The sequence below is a fragment of the Tripterygium wilfordii genome, chromosome 9 (genome assembly GCF_013401445.1).
Source record: "Tripterygium wilfordii isolate XIE 37 chromosome 9, ASM1340144v1, whole genome shotgun sequence".
In the NCBI taxonomy this organism is placed as follows: domain Eukaryota; kingdom Viridiplantae; phylum Streptophyta; class Magnoliopsida; order Celastrales; family Celastraceae; genus Tripterygium; species Tripterygium wilfordii.
This window is the reverse complement of record NC_052240.1, coordinates 1089877-1104153: the sequence shown is the minus strand read 5'-3', so window position 1 is coordinate 1104153 and position 14277 is coordinate 1089877. Positions and strand designations below refer to the sequence as shown.

General features: G+C 38.5%; 4 protein-coding genes across 6 annotated transcripts; 2 read left to right on the top strand and 2 right to left on the bottom strand.

The window, feature by feature from the left end:
* Positions 1 to 79: 79 nt before the first annotated feature.
* Positions 80 to 3886, top strand: LOC120005289 (serine/threonine/tyrosine-protein kinase HT1-like). The gene is made up of 3 exons (XM_038854849.1): positions 80 to 1332; positions 1789 to 2244; positions 3546 to 3886. Exons 1-3 carry the CDS (start codon positions 916 to 918, stop codon positions 3792 to 3794), a joined length of 1122 nt encoding a protein of 373 aa, XP_038710777.1. The 5' UTR covers positions 80 to 915; the 3' UTR covers positions 3795 to 3886.
* A 1160-nt stretch (positions 3887 to 5046) lies between these two features.
* Positions 5047 to 8039, bottom strand: LOC120005584 (mediator of RNA polymerase II transcription subunit 11-like). Of its 3 annotated transcripts, XM_038855313.1 has the most exons (4): positions 7884 to 8039; positions 7681 to 7797; positions 7012 to 7215; positions 6619 to 6874 (listed from the first exon to the last, which is right to left on the bottom strand). In XM_038855313.1, exons 1-3 carry the CDS (start codon positions 7935 to 7937, stop codon positions 7036 to 7038), a joined length of 351 nt encoding a protein of 116 aa, XP_038711241.1. In that variant the 5' UTR covers positions 7938 to 8039; the 3' UTR covers positions 6619 to 6874; positions 7012 to 7035. The 3 variants fall into 3 exon arrangements, with proteins under 3 accessions (XP_038711240.1, XP_038711239.1, XP_038711241.1); XM_038855312.1 differs by lacking the exons at positions 7681 to 7797; positions 7884 to 8039 and adding an exon at positions 5047 to 5953 and having other exon boundaries at positions 6771 to 6874; positions 7012 to 7029; XM_038855311.1 differs by lacking the exons at positions 7012 to 7215; positions 7681 to 7797; positions 7884 to 8039 and having other exon boundaries at positions 5047 to 6629; positions 6771 to 6874.
* Positions 8040 to 8095: 56 nt separating this feature from the next.
* LOC120005585 (mitochondrial pyruvate carrier 4-like) lies at positions 8096 to 10634 on the top strand. Its single transcript, XM_038855314.1, has 5 exons — positions 8096 to 8255; positions 9033 to 9131; positions 9259 to 9311; positions 9908 to 9981; positions 10333 to 10634. The coding sequence occupies exons 1-5, from the start codon at positions 8201 to 8203 to the stop codon at positions 10379 to 10381; spliced, it is 330 nt and encodes a 109-aa protein (XP_038711242.1). The 5' UTR covers positions 8096 to 8200; the 3' UTR covers positions 10382 to 10634.
* A 377-nt stretch (positions 10635 to 11011) lies between these two features.
* LOC120005583 lies at positions 11012 to 14102 on the bottom strand. Its single transcript, XM_038855309.1, has 3 exons — positions 13675 to 14102; positions 11782 to 11955; positions 11012 to 11550 (listed from the first exon to the last, which is right to left on the bottom strand). The coding sequence occupies exons 1-3, from the start codon at positions 14035 to 14037 to the stop codon at positions 11404 to 11406; spliced, it is 684 nt and encodes a 227-aa protein (XP_038711237.1). The 5' UTR covers positions 14038 to 14102; the 3' UTR covers positions 11012 to 11403.
* Between the last annotated feature and the right edge of the window lie 175 nt (positions 14103 to 14277).

Here is a 14277-nt window from a genome sequence, read left to right as displayed (position 1 = left end):
TTGGAGAACTTAATTGGCTGAAAAGTGCCAATGCAAATTGCAATGATCATTTATTGGGTCCAATGTTCTATCTTTGAAGGACATTACACTTGATCATTTGCCGACTGTAACAAAGTCAATGAATATCCATCTTATGTGGCTGATATTTCACATTTGTCAAGTGGGTATTGCGTCCACGTGTACCCGTCACTTGGTAGTACCAAAAAATCAGTGTGTTAAACCGTTACTTGCTTGAAAGCGCAAAGCATAAATCCCCAAGTTTTCAATCAATGGACGGAGATTTGCAAAGACTGTGGCCACTTAGCATTGAATGAGATAAAAAAGCAGAGAAAACAGAGGAGTTGGGGAGAGAGAGAAAAGCTCTCTCCCTCCCATTCACTCTCTTTCTAAAGTCTTCAGCTTTCTTTAAACCAAGCAATCACGGGTGACTCCTGATATCTCTGCCTTTGAGTTCATCTTTTTCCTACAGCCCAACCGAACCTAATCTCCTGATCCTGTTAGAAGCAACCGTGAAAACTCTTTTATTGTTTTTTTTCCTTCTTCTCTTGCAAAGTCTGTATTTTGCATGAATATGAACCTAATTTGGACGCACACAATCTGTTTGTGAATATTCATCTCTGTCTTGGAGAGCAATCTCTCTTGAAATGGAAGTCTGTTATGTAGAATCCTACTTCTTGCTCTCGAAAACTTGATGGGTTGTCTCTGGTTTTGTGAATTTATTGAGCAATTAATGAAAACCCATCTCTGTTTCTCTCTTTGTTTTGGAACCCATGTTTTTGAATCAGTTCATGCACTTCCTGAAATCAATTCACACATTCAGGAGGAAAACTCGTTTTGATTGTTTGTTTTGACACAACCCCATCTTCTGTTCCGCCACAAAGTGCTATAAAGGAGCCTAATTTGAACTTCGCAAAAATGGCTGGCTCATGTTTTCCTGCATTTCGGCTTCGAAAATCGAAGAGCAAGCCATTACCGACTCCTTCCTCTTCGAAAACCCAGTTGGAGACTGATACGGAGATTATGGAGAAGAAGAGGTTTGACAGCTTGGAATCATGGTCCATGATATTGGACTCCGAGAACGTGGAGACTTGGGAGGTTTCGAAGGAGGACCAAGAGGAATGGACGGCCGATCTGTCGCAGCTGTTTATTGGTAACAAGTTTGCATCAGGTGCTCACAGTAGGATTTATCGTGGGATTTATAAGCAGAGAGCTGTTGCGGTCAAAATGGTTAGAATTCCAAACCAGAAAGAAGAAACAAGAGCCTTTCTTGAACAACAATTCAAATCTGAAGTTGCCTTACTTTCACGTCTCTTCCATCCCAATATAGTACAGGTATGGCCTTTCTAATTTGTTGTTGATCTTATACTTATTGTGATAAAACTTGCATAGTACGGCGCTTGATTTTCATGTAATACCGTTTCCATTTCAAGGGAATTGTCTTCATTCAATCTATCATTGATTAGGCATGCAGTATTAATTGACCTTCAAATAGCCTGTCTATATCTTCCACTATTTCGAATCAGCTATGTATTTTATCATTTTTCTCTGCCTGGACCACAATCTGTGTTCAATCATTCATCATCTCTCTTCTGCTTCACCTTAGTCTTTACCTGAATTTGTGATTATTGGCTTGTGATACAAGGTGTAGTCTGAAGCTGTAAATTTGTCTTGAGTCATTCCGTGCACAATATGAATATTTGCAAATGTATTAGTGGTTTTCTTCTTATAATATATTAATTGAATATATAAAGAAATCGGCTTTGTCTTAATCCATTGTCCTGTTCACAGTTTATTGCGGCTTGCAAGAAGCCCCCAGTTTACTGTATCATCACAGAATATATGTCACAAGGAACTTTGAGAATGTACCTCAACAAGAAAGAGCCATACTCACTTTCAATTGAAACAATATTGAGGTTAGCTCTTGACATATCCCACGGAATGGAGTATCTTCATTCACAAGGGGTGATCCATAGAGACCTCAAATCCAATAATCTGCTTTTAAATGATGAAATGCGGGTTAAGGTGGCAGATTTTGGCACTTCGTGTTTAGAAACACAGTGTCAAGAAGCCAAAGGAAACATGGGAACTTATCGTTGGATGGCACCAGAAATGATCAAGGAAAAACCTTATACTCGGAAAGTAGATGTGTACAGTTTTGGGATTGTGCTGTGGGAGCTCACTACAGCTTTGCTTCCGTTTCAAGGAATGACCCCTGTGCAGGCTGCATTTGCTGTGGCTGAAAAGGTTAGTTACTACAATTAGAATACAAAACTCCCCTTTTCAACATCAAAATATTGTTGCTCGATTTCCTAGTTTTCTGAAATATGTTCTTGCTACCATCAAAATAATTTATGTGCCTTAGCCTCCTTGCAGAGTTCTTGCGGAATGCTACCTCTAGTTACTAAACATGCATTTCTTAGCTTACTCTCATCTGATGATTGTATTACTGCTAATGGTATTGCAGCACAGTTAATTACATACCTTGTTGATCTAAAATTGGCCTAACTGATTGAAGCTAGCCAATCTATTAGAACCTCTCCTACGTGAAGAATCATGTTACCTGAGGAATTTCTTGCACATGGAAAGTTGGGAAAGTTTACATATGATTGCATCCACGTTTCTGGAAAGTTAAACATGTCCTCATGTCATAAGTGTCAATAATTTGATCATTTAACTAATATTGGTCGTAATTCATTATTCTAAATTTGAGAATTACCATCTAGGAGAATCTTCCTTTCAAGTTTAAGCTTGAGCAAACTTTCTTATCATTAGCAGAGGCTGACATGTGTTTTTCCAAAATTTTAAGCTCTTCCAGCTTCCGTTCAATAATTCGTAAATGGAATCATTCTTGTTCCTTGTATTGAGTCGTTCACAAGGATTCTTTCTTTCCTTCCTTTTCTTTTAAGGAATAAGGAGGTTATACCATATCCACTATTTGACTATATTTCTACCATCCACTGCTTTTTTTTCTTATATCAGCATACTTATTCCCTGATTCATAAGTAGTTTTCTCGGGTTTATCTCTGCTGCGAATTTTATGTAAATATCTTTTTTTTCGTCTTATGACTTAAGCTCATTGATAAGAGACTAATTAGGTGAAGATAGATACTTCTGGCCTTCATCTTTGAATCAAAATCATACAGAGTTTAGATTTCTATTCCAATTGTGCAACCGCTAAAGTTTTTAAGAATCAGCTCTTTACTTGCCTCAATAGAAGTATCGGGGCATCTACCGGTCGAGGTCTCATTATCGGACATCAAACCTTGAAAACGCATAGTCTTGCCAATAATGGAATCCAATTAGTTCCTTTCACAACATGCTTTGTTGGTCAAATACTGCTTCCGATAGTTTATCAGGCACCTCCATCCGTGGATTTGAGGGAAAGTAAAAAATAAATTGTGTAGAATGCATTAATCATTTACTGGTCAATTCGTCATTTAATTGTTATAAAAACTGGTTCATCCATCAATTAGATTCAAGGACTATGAGAACCTCTTGAATCTTGATGCTAGTTTTATACCTGTTTTGTTTATCTTGTTTGACAGAACGAGCGGCCTCCATTGCCGGCTAGTTGTCAGCCAGCACTGGCACATCTCATAAAGCGCTGCTGGGCAGCAAACCCATCGAAGCGACCAGACTTCAGCTACATTGTTTCTGCTTTGGAGAGGTATGATGAGTGTGTCAAGGAGGGCCTTCCTCTTACAACACACTCAAGACTGGTCAGCCGCAACGCCATTCTCGAGCGCTTGAAAGGTTGTGTTTCCATGAACTCATCTATACCTGTACATGCCTGAATCCATTAAGAAGGTAATATGGCATTCATCTTCCATCTTTAAGGTACCTTCTTAGTAAATTAGTCCCTAATTAACAACTTGTTGATATTGAATTTTCTTTTGATTATCTATTAATGTATCTTAATAATCAAATGTACCCACAAAGCCTCAACCCAGTAGCCATTCCTTAACAGAAGTATAAGCATTTTCAACATTAGGGGTGTTAAAAAAATCGTAAAAACTGAACCGGCTGTCAAATTTATTGATTGGTTGGTTAAAAAAAAATTATGTAGAACCGATCAAAATAACTGTCAATAACCGACTGATCAAGAAATCGGGGAAAAAAACTCAACTGTTTACACCTCGTGGAGGAGTGGTTTATCTAACGAAGGCTGGCAGTTGATAAAGACAAGCCTTTCGCTTTCACATTCACATATACATGAGCTTCCCTTTTTGACCTAAATTTTTCACAAGGCGAAGTCAGGCAATCACAATCTCACAGATCAAATGTGATTTTACAAAGTTCAAAATTAAAGGTTCCATCTAACACTACTTGACTTTTGACACATTCCTACCCTCAAATAGTCTCTCATCATCATTGTTGCCAAAGTCCAGTCCTCTTTTTGGACAGAGTACAGCCTACGTTGGTAGATTGATGAAATTCAAGAAAGTTTCATGGACAATCTTGCATGCAATGCATTAAGATCCACACATTTTATCAAATTTGCTAACATGGAAATTATCAGTGACAAGACAACAGCAACAACTACAAGGCAAACTACAAGGCAAACAAAAAAAGAAAAAAACTGCTACCTATAATGGATATTGTATTATTGTAAGAAAAAGTAGTATAGTCCAAAATATATGAATGAAGCTTTTTTACATGAAAAGAATAAATACCCTTTGAAAAAAACAACCCAAAACAGACAGAGTGTTCGGAATTGGACTACTTTTATGTATTTTTAAGGGCTTTTGCTCCCTCGGCTTTAATCGAATCCCCTTACTATTCAGTACCATATTGACCATTATACCCTCAACTTTCTCGACTTTCCCCAAGTTACCAACGAAACTCAGGCAGTTTGTTGTCTTTTGGCACGATAACCCAAAAGGGTAGTTGTGGGAATACAGTTTTTGTCCTGAGAATCCCCGGCACCAGTACGAGAGGAGTAGGCTTTCGGCCCCAAAAAAAGAGATTGGTCGTTTTCCATCGATTGATTCATATTAAGGATCTGAATTCTGTATAATAATTACTTTACAGGAGCTTGAAATTTAAAGAACCCATTTTGGTTCAAGAGTAACATCAAAATGGATGATTACTTTGAAGAAGAACTACACCAACCCATGATTTTGATCCAAAATTAAGCTACCCATCTTTCAATTATCACTAAGAAAGGGGTAATTTACAAAAAAAAAAGAGAGCAAAAACAAGTTCCAAATTATATGGAAGAGAAACTAAGATTAAACCACCAACATTTTGTTTTTCTTTTTGATTTTCCTTCAGATTGATGAACCCCAAACACCCCATATCCGCTCTCCGATGAAATTCATCAGCTTCCTCACAGACCCTTTTTCTTCCCCTTCCCCTTCCCCTTCATCACCACCAATATTACTTCCGCCGCCTCCTTCAACACCGCTACTGATAGATTCAATCACTAAGTCAGACTCGCTTAACTCGTTCTTCTGACTCGTCTCGGACCGCTTCAACTCACTGGACTTATTCCTATTACTATTACTATCACTCCCCTTTTTCTTCCTGTCTTTTCTGCTCTTTTTACTGGAGTTGGAACTCTGAACCAACCACTCCTCAAAAGCTTCGATGATTTCATGGATTAACTGACGGTTCGGCGAGGAGTCCCACCTAGCCCAGTAACTCATGTAGCATCTGAAACAGTCGCACTTGAACGACGGCGGGTGGTCAGCGCTTCCGGTGCCGGTAGTATTGGTTCTAGCAAAAGAAGAGGAAGACCCACTTTGGTGGCTTAGGCGATGGCGTTGATGTTGGTTTGAGAAGCTGTTTCCGGAGCTGTTGGAGCATGAGATAAGATACGCCAAGACCTCCTTTTCCTCCGGCGAGAGAGCGGCCGCGAGGGTCAGAATCGCCGCAGGTAGAAAGGTCAGCTGGTCGAGCTTGTTTGGCGGTGATGGATGAACCGCCCCTTTGCGATAAAGCTTCTTCATCCCTGAAACAATTTGTCAGATTCTCTCAGAACAGAAAGGTGAGAGAGAGCGAAAGAGGGAGAAAGATTTGAACTCTACGAAGCCGATGGGCTAATATTCTCTATAGAGACTAGAGAGAGAGGGGAGGACTGAGGAGGCATTTGTCTTGGGGTTGATGACGTAGTGGTTGCAGTGGGGAATAATTGGGTGCGCCCAGTGCAATTTTGAATGTTTGGGATTGAGAGAGTGAGTGAATCGTATTCGTCAACTAACATCATGATGTGATTGGGACCTTAAGCCTTAAGGTATTGCTGATTAGTCTCCGCCTTCAGAATCTTTATAATTTCCATACAGTATACAAGCCCATGGACCATGGATTTCTGCTGTACTTGGTGGACTCCTCTGCCCATATCAGACTTACCAAAGCCCAATATAACCCACCAAGGCCCAATATAACCCACCAAGGCGGCAAGGCCATTGGGGAGATTGGATGGGCTAGGAAAGCATGAAGAAATTTGGAACCAGCTAGCTGCATTGGCTTTGTTGCAGCACCGATGAGCATTTGGTAAAGAAGAGAAACCTTTAACCAACTACCTCATTTTGACTCTTAACATTGACTCACTTTCAATGTTAATAGAAAGAACAGATGAAGCTTTCCATAACGCAAAATTGTATAAGCACACCCATGTACCAGATGAACTGCAGTTGGTATATCATGAGAACATAGTTAAAAGTGAAATGGTTCAGAAAGAAAATTCAGAATTCCATTATCGATCCTATGCTTTTTTATTCAAACAGCTTAGAATGAAAACAGGATACAACCATGATAACTATGGTTACCTCAAAAAGGAAACATTGATTCGAATCAAAAGTCATCTCCGCATTCCTACAGATTTCAAAGCCACCAAGGTGAAGCACAGATCATCAAATCTTCCCTTATAATCCTGCAGAGAGGATGTCAAACAGTTATTCGGATGCACTGATATCTAATATCTACAAGGAATGGAGTCATCGAAACTCTAAACCATTCGATCCCAACAGCAACAAGAGAAAAGAAAAAGAAAGAAAGTTCAATACTCACCTACAAATGGGCATCGCAAACAGTTCATACTTCAGCCTGATAATACTCATCAATGGTTTTTTTCATCCCATCCAGCTGCGACATGACATACTCCAATTTTTTGCAACAGATTTCGTTGGATATTCTTGAACTGTAATCACACTTCTCAAAAGGGCGGTACTCGCATGCACTTTTGATTTCTTCCCTTAATGTCACTTGAATATCCTATAGAAATCAATACAAGGAAAAAATATAGACAATAAGTCAATTTGGATTGAACTTCATTGGTAGAAAATCACGAACAAAAATGATGCATTTCTCAAAGAAAAAACAACCTGAAGTTCAAGAGTATTGAGTTAGTATTGGCTTGATGATAAAATGCAAATTTCCTCCACAAATTGATCAAGCCACACAAGAAAACCACAAGATTACTCAGAAGCACAGAAAACACACAATACACACTAAAATCTGAGTACTTTTCTACAAAAAGCTCTAATCCGTCTTTCCTGAACTTGAAGGGGCTCCTGCAGTGCAGTATATGCACTGAAAACAATTCAATTACGCTTTCCTTTTTATCTTTAAATGCAAACACTATGCTTTATACGAGGAAATCAACTAACATAAACCCCACGAATTTCACGCATATATAGCAAAATGAATTAAGCTCGATATGGGGATCAATGAAATTGCCTTGATCAATTGCATGAACTCGCGGCAATGGTTGTTGATAAATTCCTTTCTGGGTCCAGTCGGGTTCGCCAGTTCGTCCATGACCCCTCCTGCCAGCTCCAAAACCCTAACGACTCTCTGCACCCGAGGACAAAAGTTTGAATTTTTATTATTAGAAAAGTAAAAAAAATAAATTCAGCCAAAAAACGAGGTTAAGCTTTCACCTTTTCGACATTTTGAAGCCGCTGCAACGACGTGTTTTGGGTCTGCGAATCCATGGAGACTGGAGAGATTCTAAGAACCACGGCTGAAGGAGGTAAAAAGAAAAATCAGTATCACGCGTGATTTAACAACGACGCCGTTTCTTCAATAAAATATTGGATGCTAACGACGTCGTAGTGATCGGGCCTACCTAGTTATTCTAATTTTAAATGCCGTCAAATATTCCCTTCGTCTTAGACTCTTGAACCGGCAATTTTTCACTGAACTTCTTCTCCCCTTTGTGGGTGGTGCATAGTCGTACAGAGGTTGAGGAGATTCAATGGCAACTTCGAAGCTCCAAGCTCTGTGGAACCATCCAGCCGGCCCTAAAACCAGTAAGTTTTGCCTCTTTTCATATCCAATCGTTTGTGTTGATTTATATGTTGATTTTATAATCGTTCGCTTACATGTCTGGCGATTGGATTGAGGCGATGCATCTTCTTGCGACTTAGGGTGATGAGTTTCCCGTCTATGAAATCATTTGCTTATAGATCTAGTCTTAGACTATTATTTGGATCTTCAACTCCAGAAAATGACAAAAATCTATCTTCATTTTTTGGATTCTTCGCGTTGTATGCTTTCGTAGCGCCAACAAGAATTGTAAGTATTATCAGTTGAATTTCAGCTGACAGATTGATGGAACGAGAAAATAGTGCAATTTCTTAGAGTCGGGAGGATTCCAGAGTTAATTCATACGCGTAGAATGAGCTGAGTTATGTTATAGATTGAAAATTTTTATATGTTTTTTTTTTCCTGAGTGAAACGGTTTATTCTAAGTAGTTGTTCAAGATTATGGTTTTATAAAAAAAAAAAAAAACTGTCCGTGTGTTTAGGGTCTGCAATGTGTCACACTTTTTAATCTTTTAGATTACTCATTTCAAGTGGTGAGAAATTTTCTTGTGCTAATTTGTTATGTGGAACTATTTTGGTCCATCATCATCATTATCAAAGCCTTTATGCCCAACAATTCTGAGGTTGACTACATGAATCCATATGAGAAAATTAATGAGAATCAATCACAGATAATCCTCCATAGTCTTGGTTGATGTTTAAAATACATGATGATTTGGTGTTGTAATTGCATTGGTGAGTTAACTGATCTGTCAATGCAGTCCACTTTTGGGCGCCGACTTTCAAATGGGGGATCACCATTGCTAATATTGCTGACTTCTACAAACCTCCTGAGAAAATTTCTTATCCCCAGCAAATAGGTGTGGACTTATTTTTTGTATAATTGTGCAATAACATGAACATACACCCACCCAGTTCTATTACTAGTTTTGTTATGTACATAGAATCTGATATATGGTTCTTTGTTGCTCATTCCATTGACTCCAGCTGTTACCTGCACTGGAGTTATCTGGTCCCGCTACAGCACAGTAATCACTCCTGTGAGTTTTATTATTGATTAAATGGCTTGAGTCGGAGTATGTTACGCATGAGTTGCGGTAGCTTTGACATTGGATTGTTTGCGCTGCATCCTTTTCTTTTTGTTAATATCTTTTTATGGTCCACATAAGCATATCTTTGACAGTGAAAATGTTATTTCTTGGATCTTGTAAGTTTGATACTGCAAACTCATGCATACGCTACAAGTCCTCGATTGGAAAGTGTATGTCTTGGTATGAGAGGGTGGGGGTAACATATAGGGCATGGTCTGGAGAGGAGAAGGGTAATATTGGACCAATACTGGGAGGCATGTGCTTCCCAATTCTTCCATTACCTCCAATCTTCTTGACATTGACCGTACGAAAACACGAACAAGATTCCACTACCATTGGTTAAATATTTGTCCCGATTCTTCCCTTTGTTGGGGCGTTCATTCACCATTTCTCTGTTACATCACTCTATTGTCCATAATCTTGTGATAGTGTTCTCACTTTATGAACAAGTTTCACATTTGCTGCAATCCATTTCTCTGTTTATAGGTGTCTTCAGGAAAAAAAATTGATTGCAATTCTTTGTTATCATTGATTCTAAATTGCAGAAGAATTGGAATCTCTTTAGCGTAAACGTTGCAATGGCTGGGACAGGCATCTACCAACTTACCCGCAAATTGAAGTAAGTTGATTTGTGTTGGCTAATTTGTTTGTTTCCATAGGGAAATATGTCAAATGTTGATGCTTCACTTCCTTTGTTATGGGATGGACAGGATATCATTTCTTTCTTGTTCTATTTGTTAGACACAACGATAAACTTGATATTGTATGCCAAATTACTAACTGGGATTTTCAAAGGTGGTAATTAGAGTGAACAATTCTGATAAGATTTTTTTTTATCATACTTTATGAAAAATAGATTGTCCAAGTGTTGTTACTTGTTAGGTAGTTCTACAAGAATTATCCCTGATTTATAGCCCTTAACAAAGCATTGCTGTAAGATGTATTCTTAACACTCGTTATACATTTTTAGGCATGACTACTCTTCTGAGGCAGAAACGGCTGTTGCCAAAGAAGAATGAAGATCGATGTCTTTCCCGTCATGGTTCAAGGGTGATTGATCCATGTTACCTCCCTGCCTCAAACTCGAGTATTCAACTTCAATTGTAATTGATGCTTTGTTCCGGAATAAAGACATGATCAGTAGCAAACTAAGATACTTACGCTATATGATGACATGATTTGTAAAAGAACTGTGATTGTGCTTGTAAAGCTATTGTGAAGATCCAAATTCTCCTTTGATTAATAATTTATGTTCCTTTTCAAAAAAAAAAATTATGTTCTTTATTTACAGTTCATTCCCCAATCCTGTGAATGAGGAATTTGATATCCTCCTTGACTGTGGCACAACCTCCTTTTATTGAGCAGAACAATGAGAAATTTGTTTCTCAGGTACAATCCAGGCAGACTACGAGGACTTCTGCAACTTAATCTTGGGGTTTTGGTTTGTTACAAGTTTACAGTTTTCGTGATGTCTGCATCCATGTTTTATAATGTAGGCCATCAACAGGTTTCCCCATGATGCTTCTTTCAGGAACTTTGAAAGCTTAGAGCAATCTTCTACCAGCAATTACAACTCTAAACTTATTTATTTCATCATTCATTAATGGGTGTGCTCAACTATAAACAATCAAAAGGGATATCTATCTATCTATACTAGCAATAGAATAGGTGTTCAAGCATATGTAAACCATAACAATCACTCAAGTAAAAAAGTTACACAAAAATTGAAGAATCCTATCTGAAAACATTTCAATTTGTAAACCATCAAAGTAAAGTCTTAGAGGTACCTGAAGAAATTCAAGTCAAGAGGGGGAAAAGAAAGAGCTTGTCCAGTAACAAAAAAAGGAGCTATTACTATTTGGACTTTGTTGCAATCGGCTCAGGAATGAATTGCCAAATGAAGACTGGGAGTACATGCAGAAGCTGCTCATATTGATTTCCCCCTGATGAGTAGGCGCTTGGACAATCAAATAGCCCCTCTTCTTCTCTTCTCAAGTGTCAGATATAAGGTGAAAAAACTTGCACTCATGTCCCAATACTGCTAGTAGGAGTCAACTCTTTCCAGCCGCTCATTTATATTCTGATCAGCGTTTGAATCGGAGTCATTGTCATGGGCAGTTAGTCCCAGACTCAAATCCAAAGTACTTTCATTCAGATCTTGCCATACTATTTGATCATTGGCCGAAGACTGAAAAAAACAAGGTAAAAGCCAAATTATAACATGGAAGCTTATAGTAGTACAGCAGAGAATATGGCAAAGAAATTTAAGAAAGAGAGTTTAATGCTGTCAAAGGACCGTAAATTTCTCCATCAGTGCATAAGGGCTTGCATTGCCGAACATTCTGTATGATGGACTTAACTTAATCATGACAGAACACTGAGAACCATCAAGTACCAAAAGAATTGTAGAGCTATTCACCTGGCACTCCTCCATGGGAATGTCATTTATGTCGGGTTTTTCATCAAAACCATTGTTCTTGGGAGTTGGCTCTACATCAATTGGGCCGCCATCACTTGGTTGCGCTTCATTTTCAACTTTTTCAGGTGCCTCATTTTCCTCTGCTTCCTTCCTTTCTTCCTCCAGAAAGGCAATCTGCAATGAATTGCAGATCATCATCCATTTACTAACCACATACAAGTCCAAAGAAAAAGAATAACAACCGAAGGAAGTAAAGTAGAAAAACACAACCAAGTCTTTGCTTAACCACATTACAAAATCATAAGCATCGACAAGTAAACGTCTGAATGTGGCAGGTTGGAACCTTACAGCCACCGACTATTCTAACTAACTCAGGAGAAAATGTTTATTCAACAAAGCCAGTTCAGCTATCACTAGGCTATACTTGTCTCCCATGTTATAATTTTACAGTCCTAACTAATCATGTGATAACATCATAACACACATCAACATAGATGTCCATTTCTAACACTCCTGACCATAAGCTAACATCCCAACTCAGGATTATGCCACGAAAACTAGAGCACTTGTATCTCCTAAATAATACTGTTGCCATATTTGTGCCATTCCACTGGATCATCTCAGTCATAAAAGCAATGCAGAATCATTAATATCCACATAACATTGACCATATCCATAAAAAAATGATAAGATTACCATACATAAAAGAATAATAAGAATCATAAACAGAGCGTAGTGGCAACCATCAAACAACTAAACCTGGACCCATAATCTATGCTATATTTTTATACCATATGAATGAAGAAACTAAGCAAGAATAGGCACGAGAAATTCATCATATAGCATAAATATTACAGAGGTGGCAATAACATTCAACAGGTTACTGACTACCAAGTACTGCAATCAACCCAGAAAGGCACCTCTTGCATGATAGGTTAATGATCTGGAACATTTTAACCACTTTAAAACATATTAGTGCATCAACATACACAAAGTGCAGTTGTTAAGGCTCAAGCTTCACTCAAATGCTGGGTCACAAGCACACCACTTGTGCTAGATGATATCTATTCTTACCTATTGGATTGGGGGAACATTCTACTGATGAACTGATTTCGCTACAGATCAGCTGAAAAACGTATCTAATATCATCGTCGAAAATAAATCCCTATGAGTACCACAAATCCAATATGTAACTCACTCAAAGTGAAAATTAGATAAATTCTCTCAGCAAAGATGAACCTTCATCCTGCAAAGAGCCATCATTCTCCCACACGATGACTGTAAATAGATTCAAATCGATCTTAGAGTAGAACTTTCACACAACTGATAAAAACACAGTCATATCAATTGCTAATATAAGATCAGTTATAAATCTGAACCAAAGGATTAAGAGTTACCACCTATCACTTCAAGGCACCTGTTATTCTTCTTTACATTCAGATAGTAATACAACATAAATAACTATACAGGTATAATAAACTTAATTATTGAATTCCCAAGTTTTATACAGAAGAAATGTAATCATCAAATAATTTTTGAAAGTCCCTCAAAAGTTTCTATCTTCTTCAGTTCTTCCAAACTATATCCTAAAACTATGTTCTCTGACTCACAACCCAATTCTCACAAGAATTCAGCCAAGATCGTCATATAAGATGTCAATCTTCAAAACACTGTGCACTGTTTAAGCAAACCTACCTCAAAATAAAGTCATTATCAGAAGAACAATTCCTCACTCACGACTATCTATCAGAACTATTCCAGATGCACACAATAAACTCCCAAAAATTCAAGAAAAAAACTCTGCCAAGAAAACATAAACTCGACATAACAGAGCCGATCCAACAAGAAAGATCCCCAAAACAATTGAAGAGTCAAAATTGGCATGTAGAATACCGGAATGTACTTGAATTTACGGCGAGGTGGCTCCTCTGGCGCTTCAGAAACCGCGGTCTCGTCCTTGTCAGAAGTATTGTCGTCATTACCGTTGTTTTCTCTTCGTGTCAAAGGGGTCCACTTGTAAAGCAAGAGATGTGAGCTGCTATTACCGTTTGTAGTCGAAGCTGTTGCACCGTTGGAGGTACCGCTGCGGAGGCGGTGGTGGTGACTCTGAGAATGACTGCTGTTGTTGTTGTTGGTTGTGGCGGAAGGCGAGACGTGGACCCATCTCTTCTTCCACTTCCTTACTGGCCCATTGAACACCGTCGCAGGCCCGTACCGAGTCGAGGATCGCCCTAGTCGCGCCCCCACCCCCTCCATGGACTCAGTCTCTCTGGATCACCTGAGTTACGAATCGCACTTAAAAATAAACAAGAAATATTTTTCTCTCGTTAGGTTGCTGTTTGGTCTTTATACGAGTTTTGGATTGTGTGGGGAAGGGTAAGGGATTACTATTCTCGAGACTAATCAGGGCCCCAATTTGTACTTTTACCCAAGATTTAACCAATTTGATTTGTTTGCGAATATTAGATGTGACCCGTAAATTAGCTTCGGGTGAAA

Excerpts from the sequence above, each read along its gene's own strand:
- LOC120005289 (XM_038854849.1), top strand. The coding sequence starts at position 916 with ATGGCTGGCTCATGTTTTCCTGCATTTCGGCTTCGAAAATCGAAGAGC. Across the intron at positions 1,333-1,788 it reads TCCATCCCAATATAGTACAG|TTTATTGCGGCTTGCAAGAA; the intron begins GTATGGCCTTTC and ends TCCTGTTCACAG. Across the intron at positions 2,245-3,545 it reads CATTTGCTGTGGCTGAAAAG|AACGAGCGGCCTCCATTGCC; the intron begins GTTAGTTACTAC and ends CTTGTTTGACAG.
- LOC120005584 (XM_038855312.1), bottom strand. The coding sequence starts at position 5,951 with ATGAAGAAGCTTTATCGCAAAGGGGCGGTTCATCCATCACCGCCAAAC.
- LOC120005585 (XM_038855314.1), top strand. The coding sequence starts at position 8,201 with ATGGCAACTTCGAAGCTCCAAGCTCTGTGGAACCATCCAGCCGGCCCT. Across the intron at positions 8,256-9,032 it reads TCCAGCCGGCCCTAAAACCA|TCCACTTTTGGGCGCCGACT; the intron begins GTAAGTTTTGCC and ends CTGTCAATGCAG. Across the intron at positions 9,982-10,332 it reads CAACTTACCCGCAAATTGAA|GCATGACTACTCTTCTGAGG; the intron begins GTAAGTTGATTT and ends ATACATTTTTAG.
- LOC120005583 (XM_038855309.1), bottom strand. The coding sequence starts at position 14,037 with ATGGAGGGGGTGGGGGCGCGACTAGGGCGATCCTCGACTCGGTACGGG. Across the intron at positions 11,956-13,674 it reads GTAAATTCAAGTACATTCCG|ATTGCCTTTCTGGAGGAAGA; the intron begins GTATTCTACATG and ends AATTCATTGCAG. Across the intron at positions 11,551-11,781 it reads TTCCCATGGAGGAGTGCCAG|TCTTCGGCCAATGATCAAAT; the intron begins GTGAATAGCTCT and ends TGTTTTTTTCAG.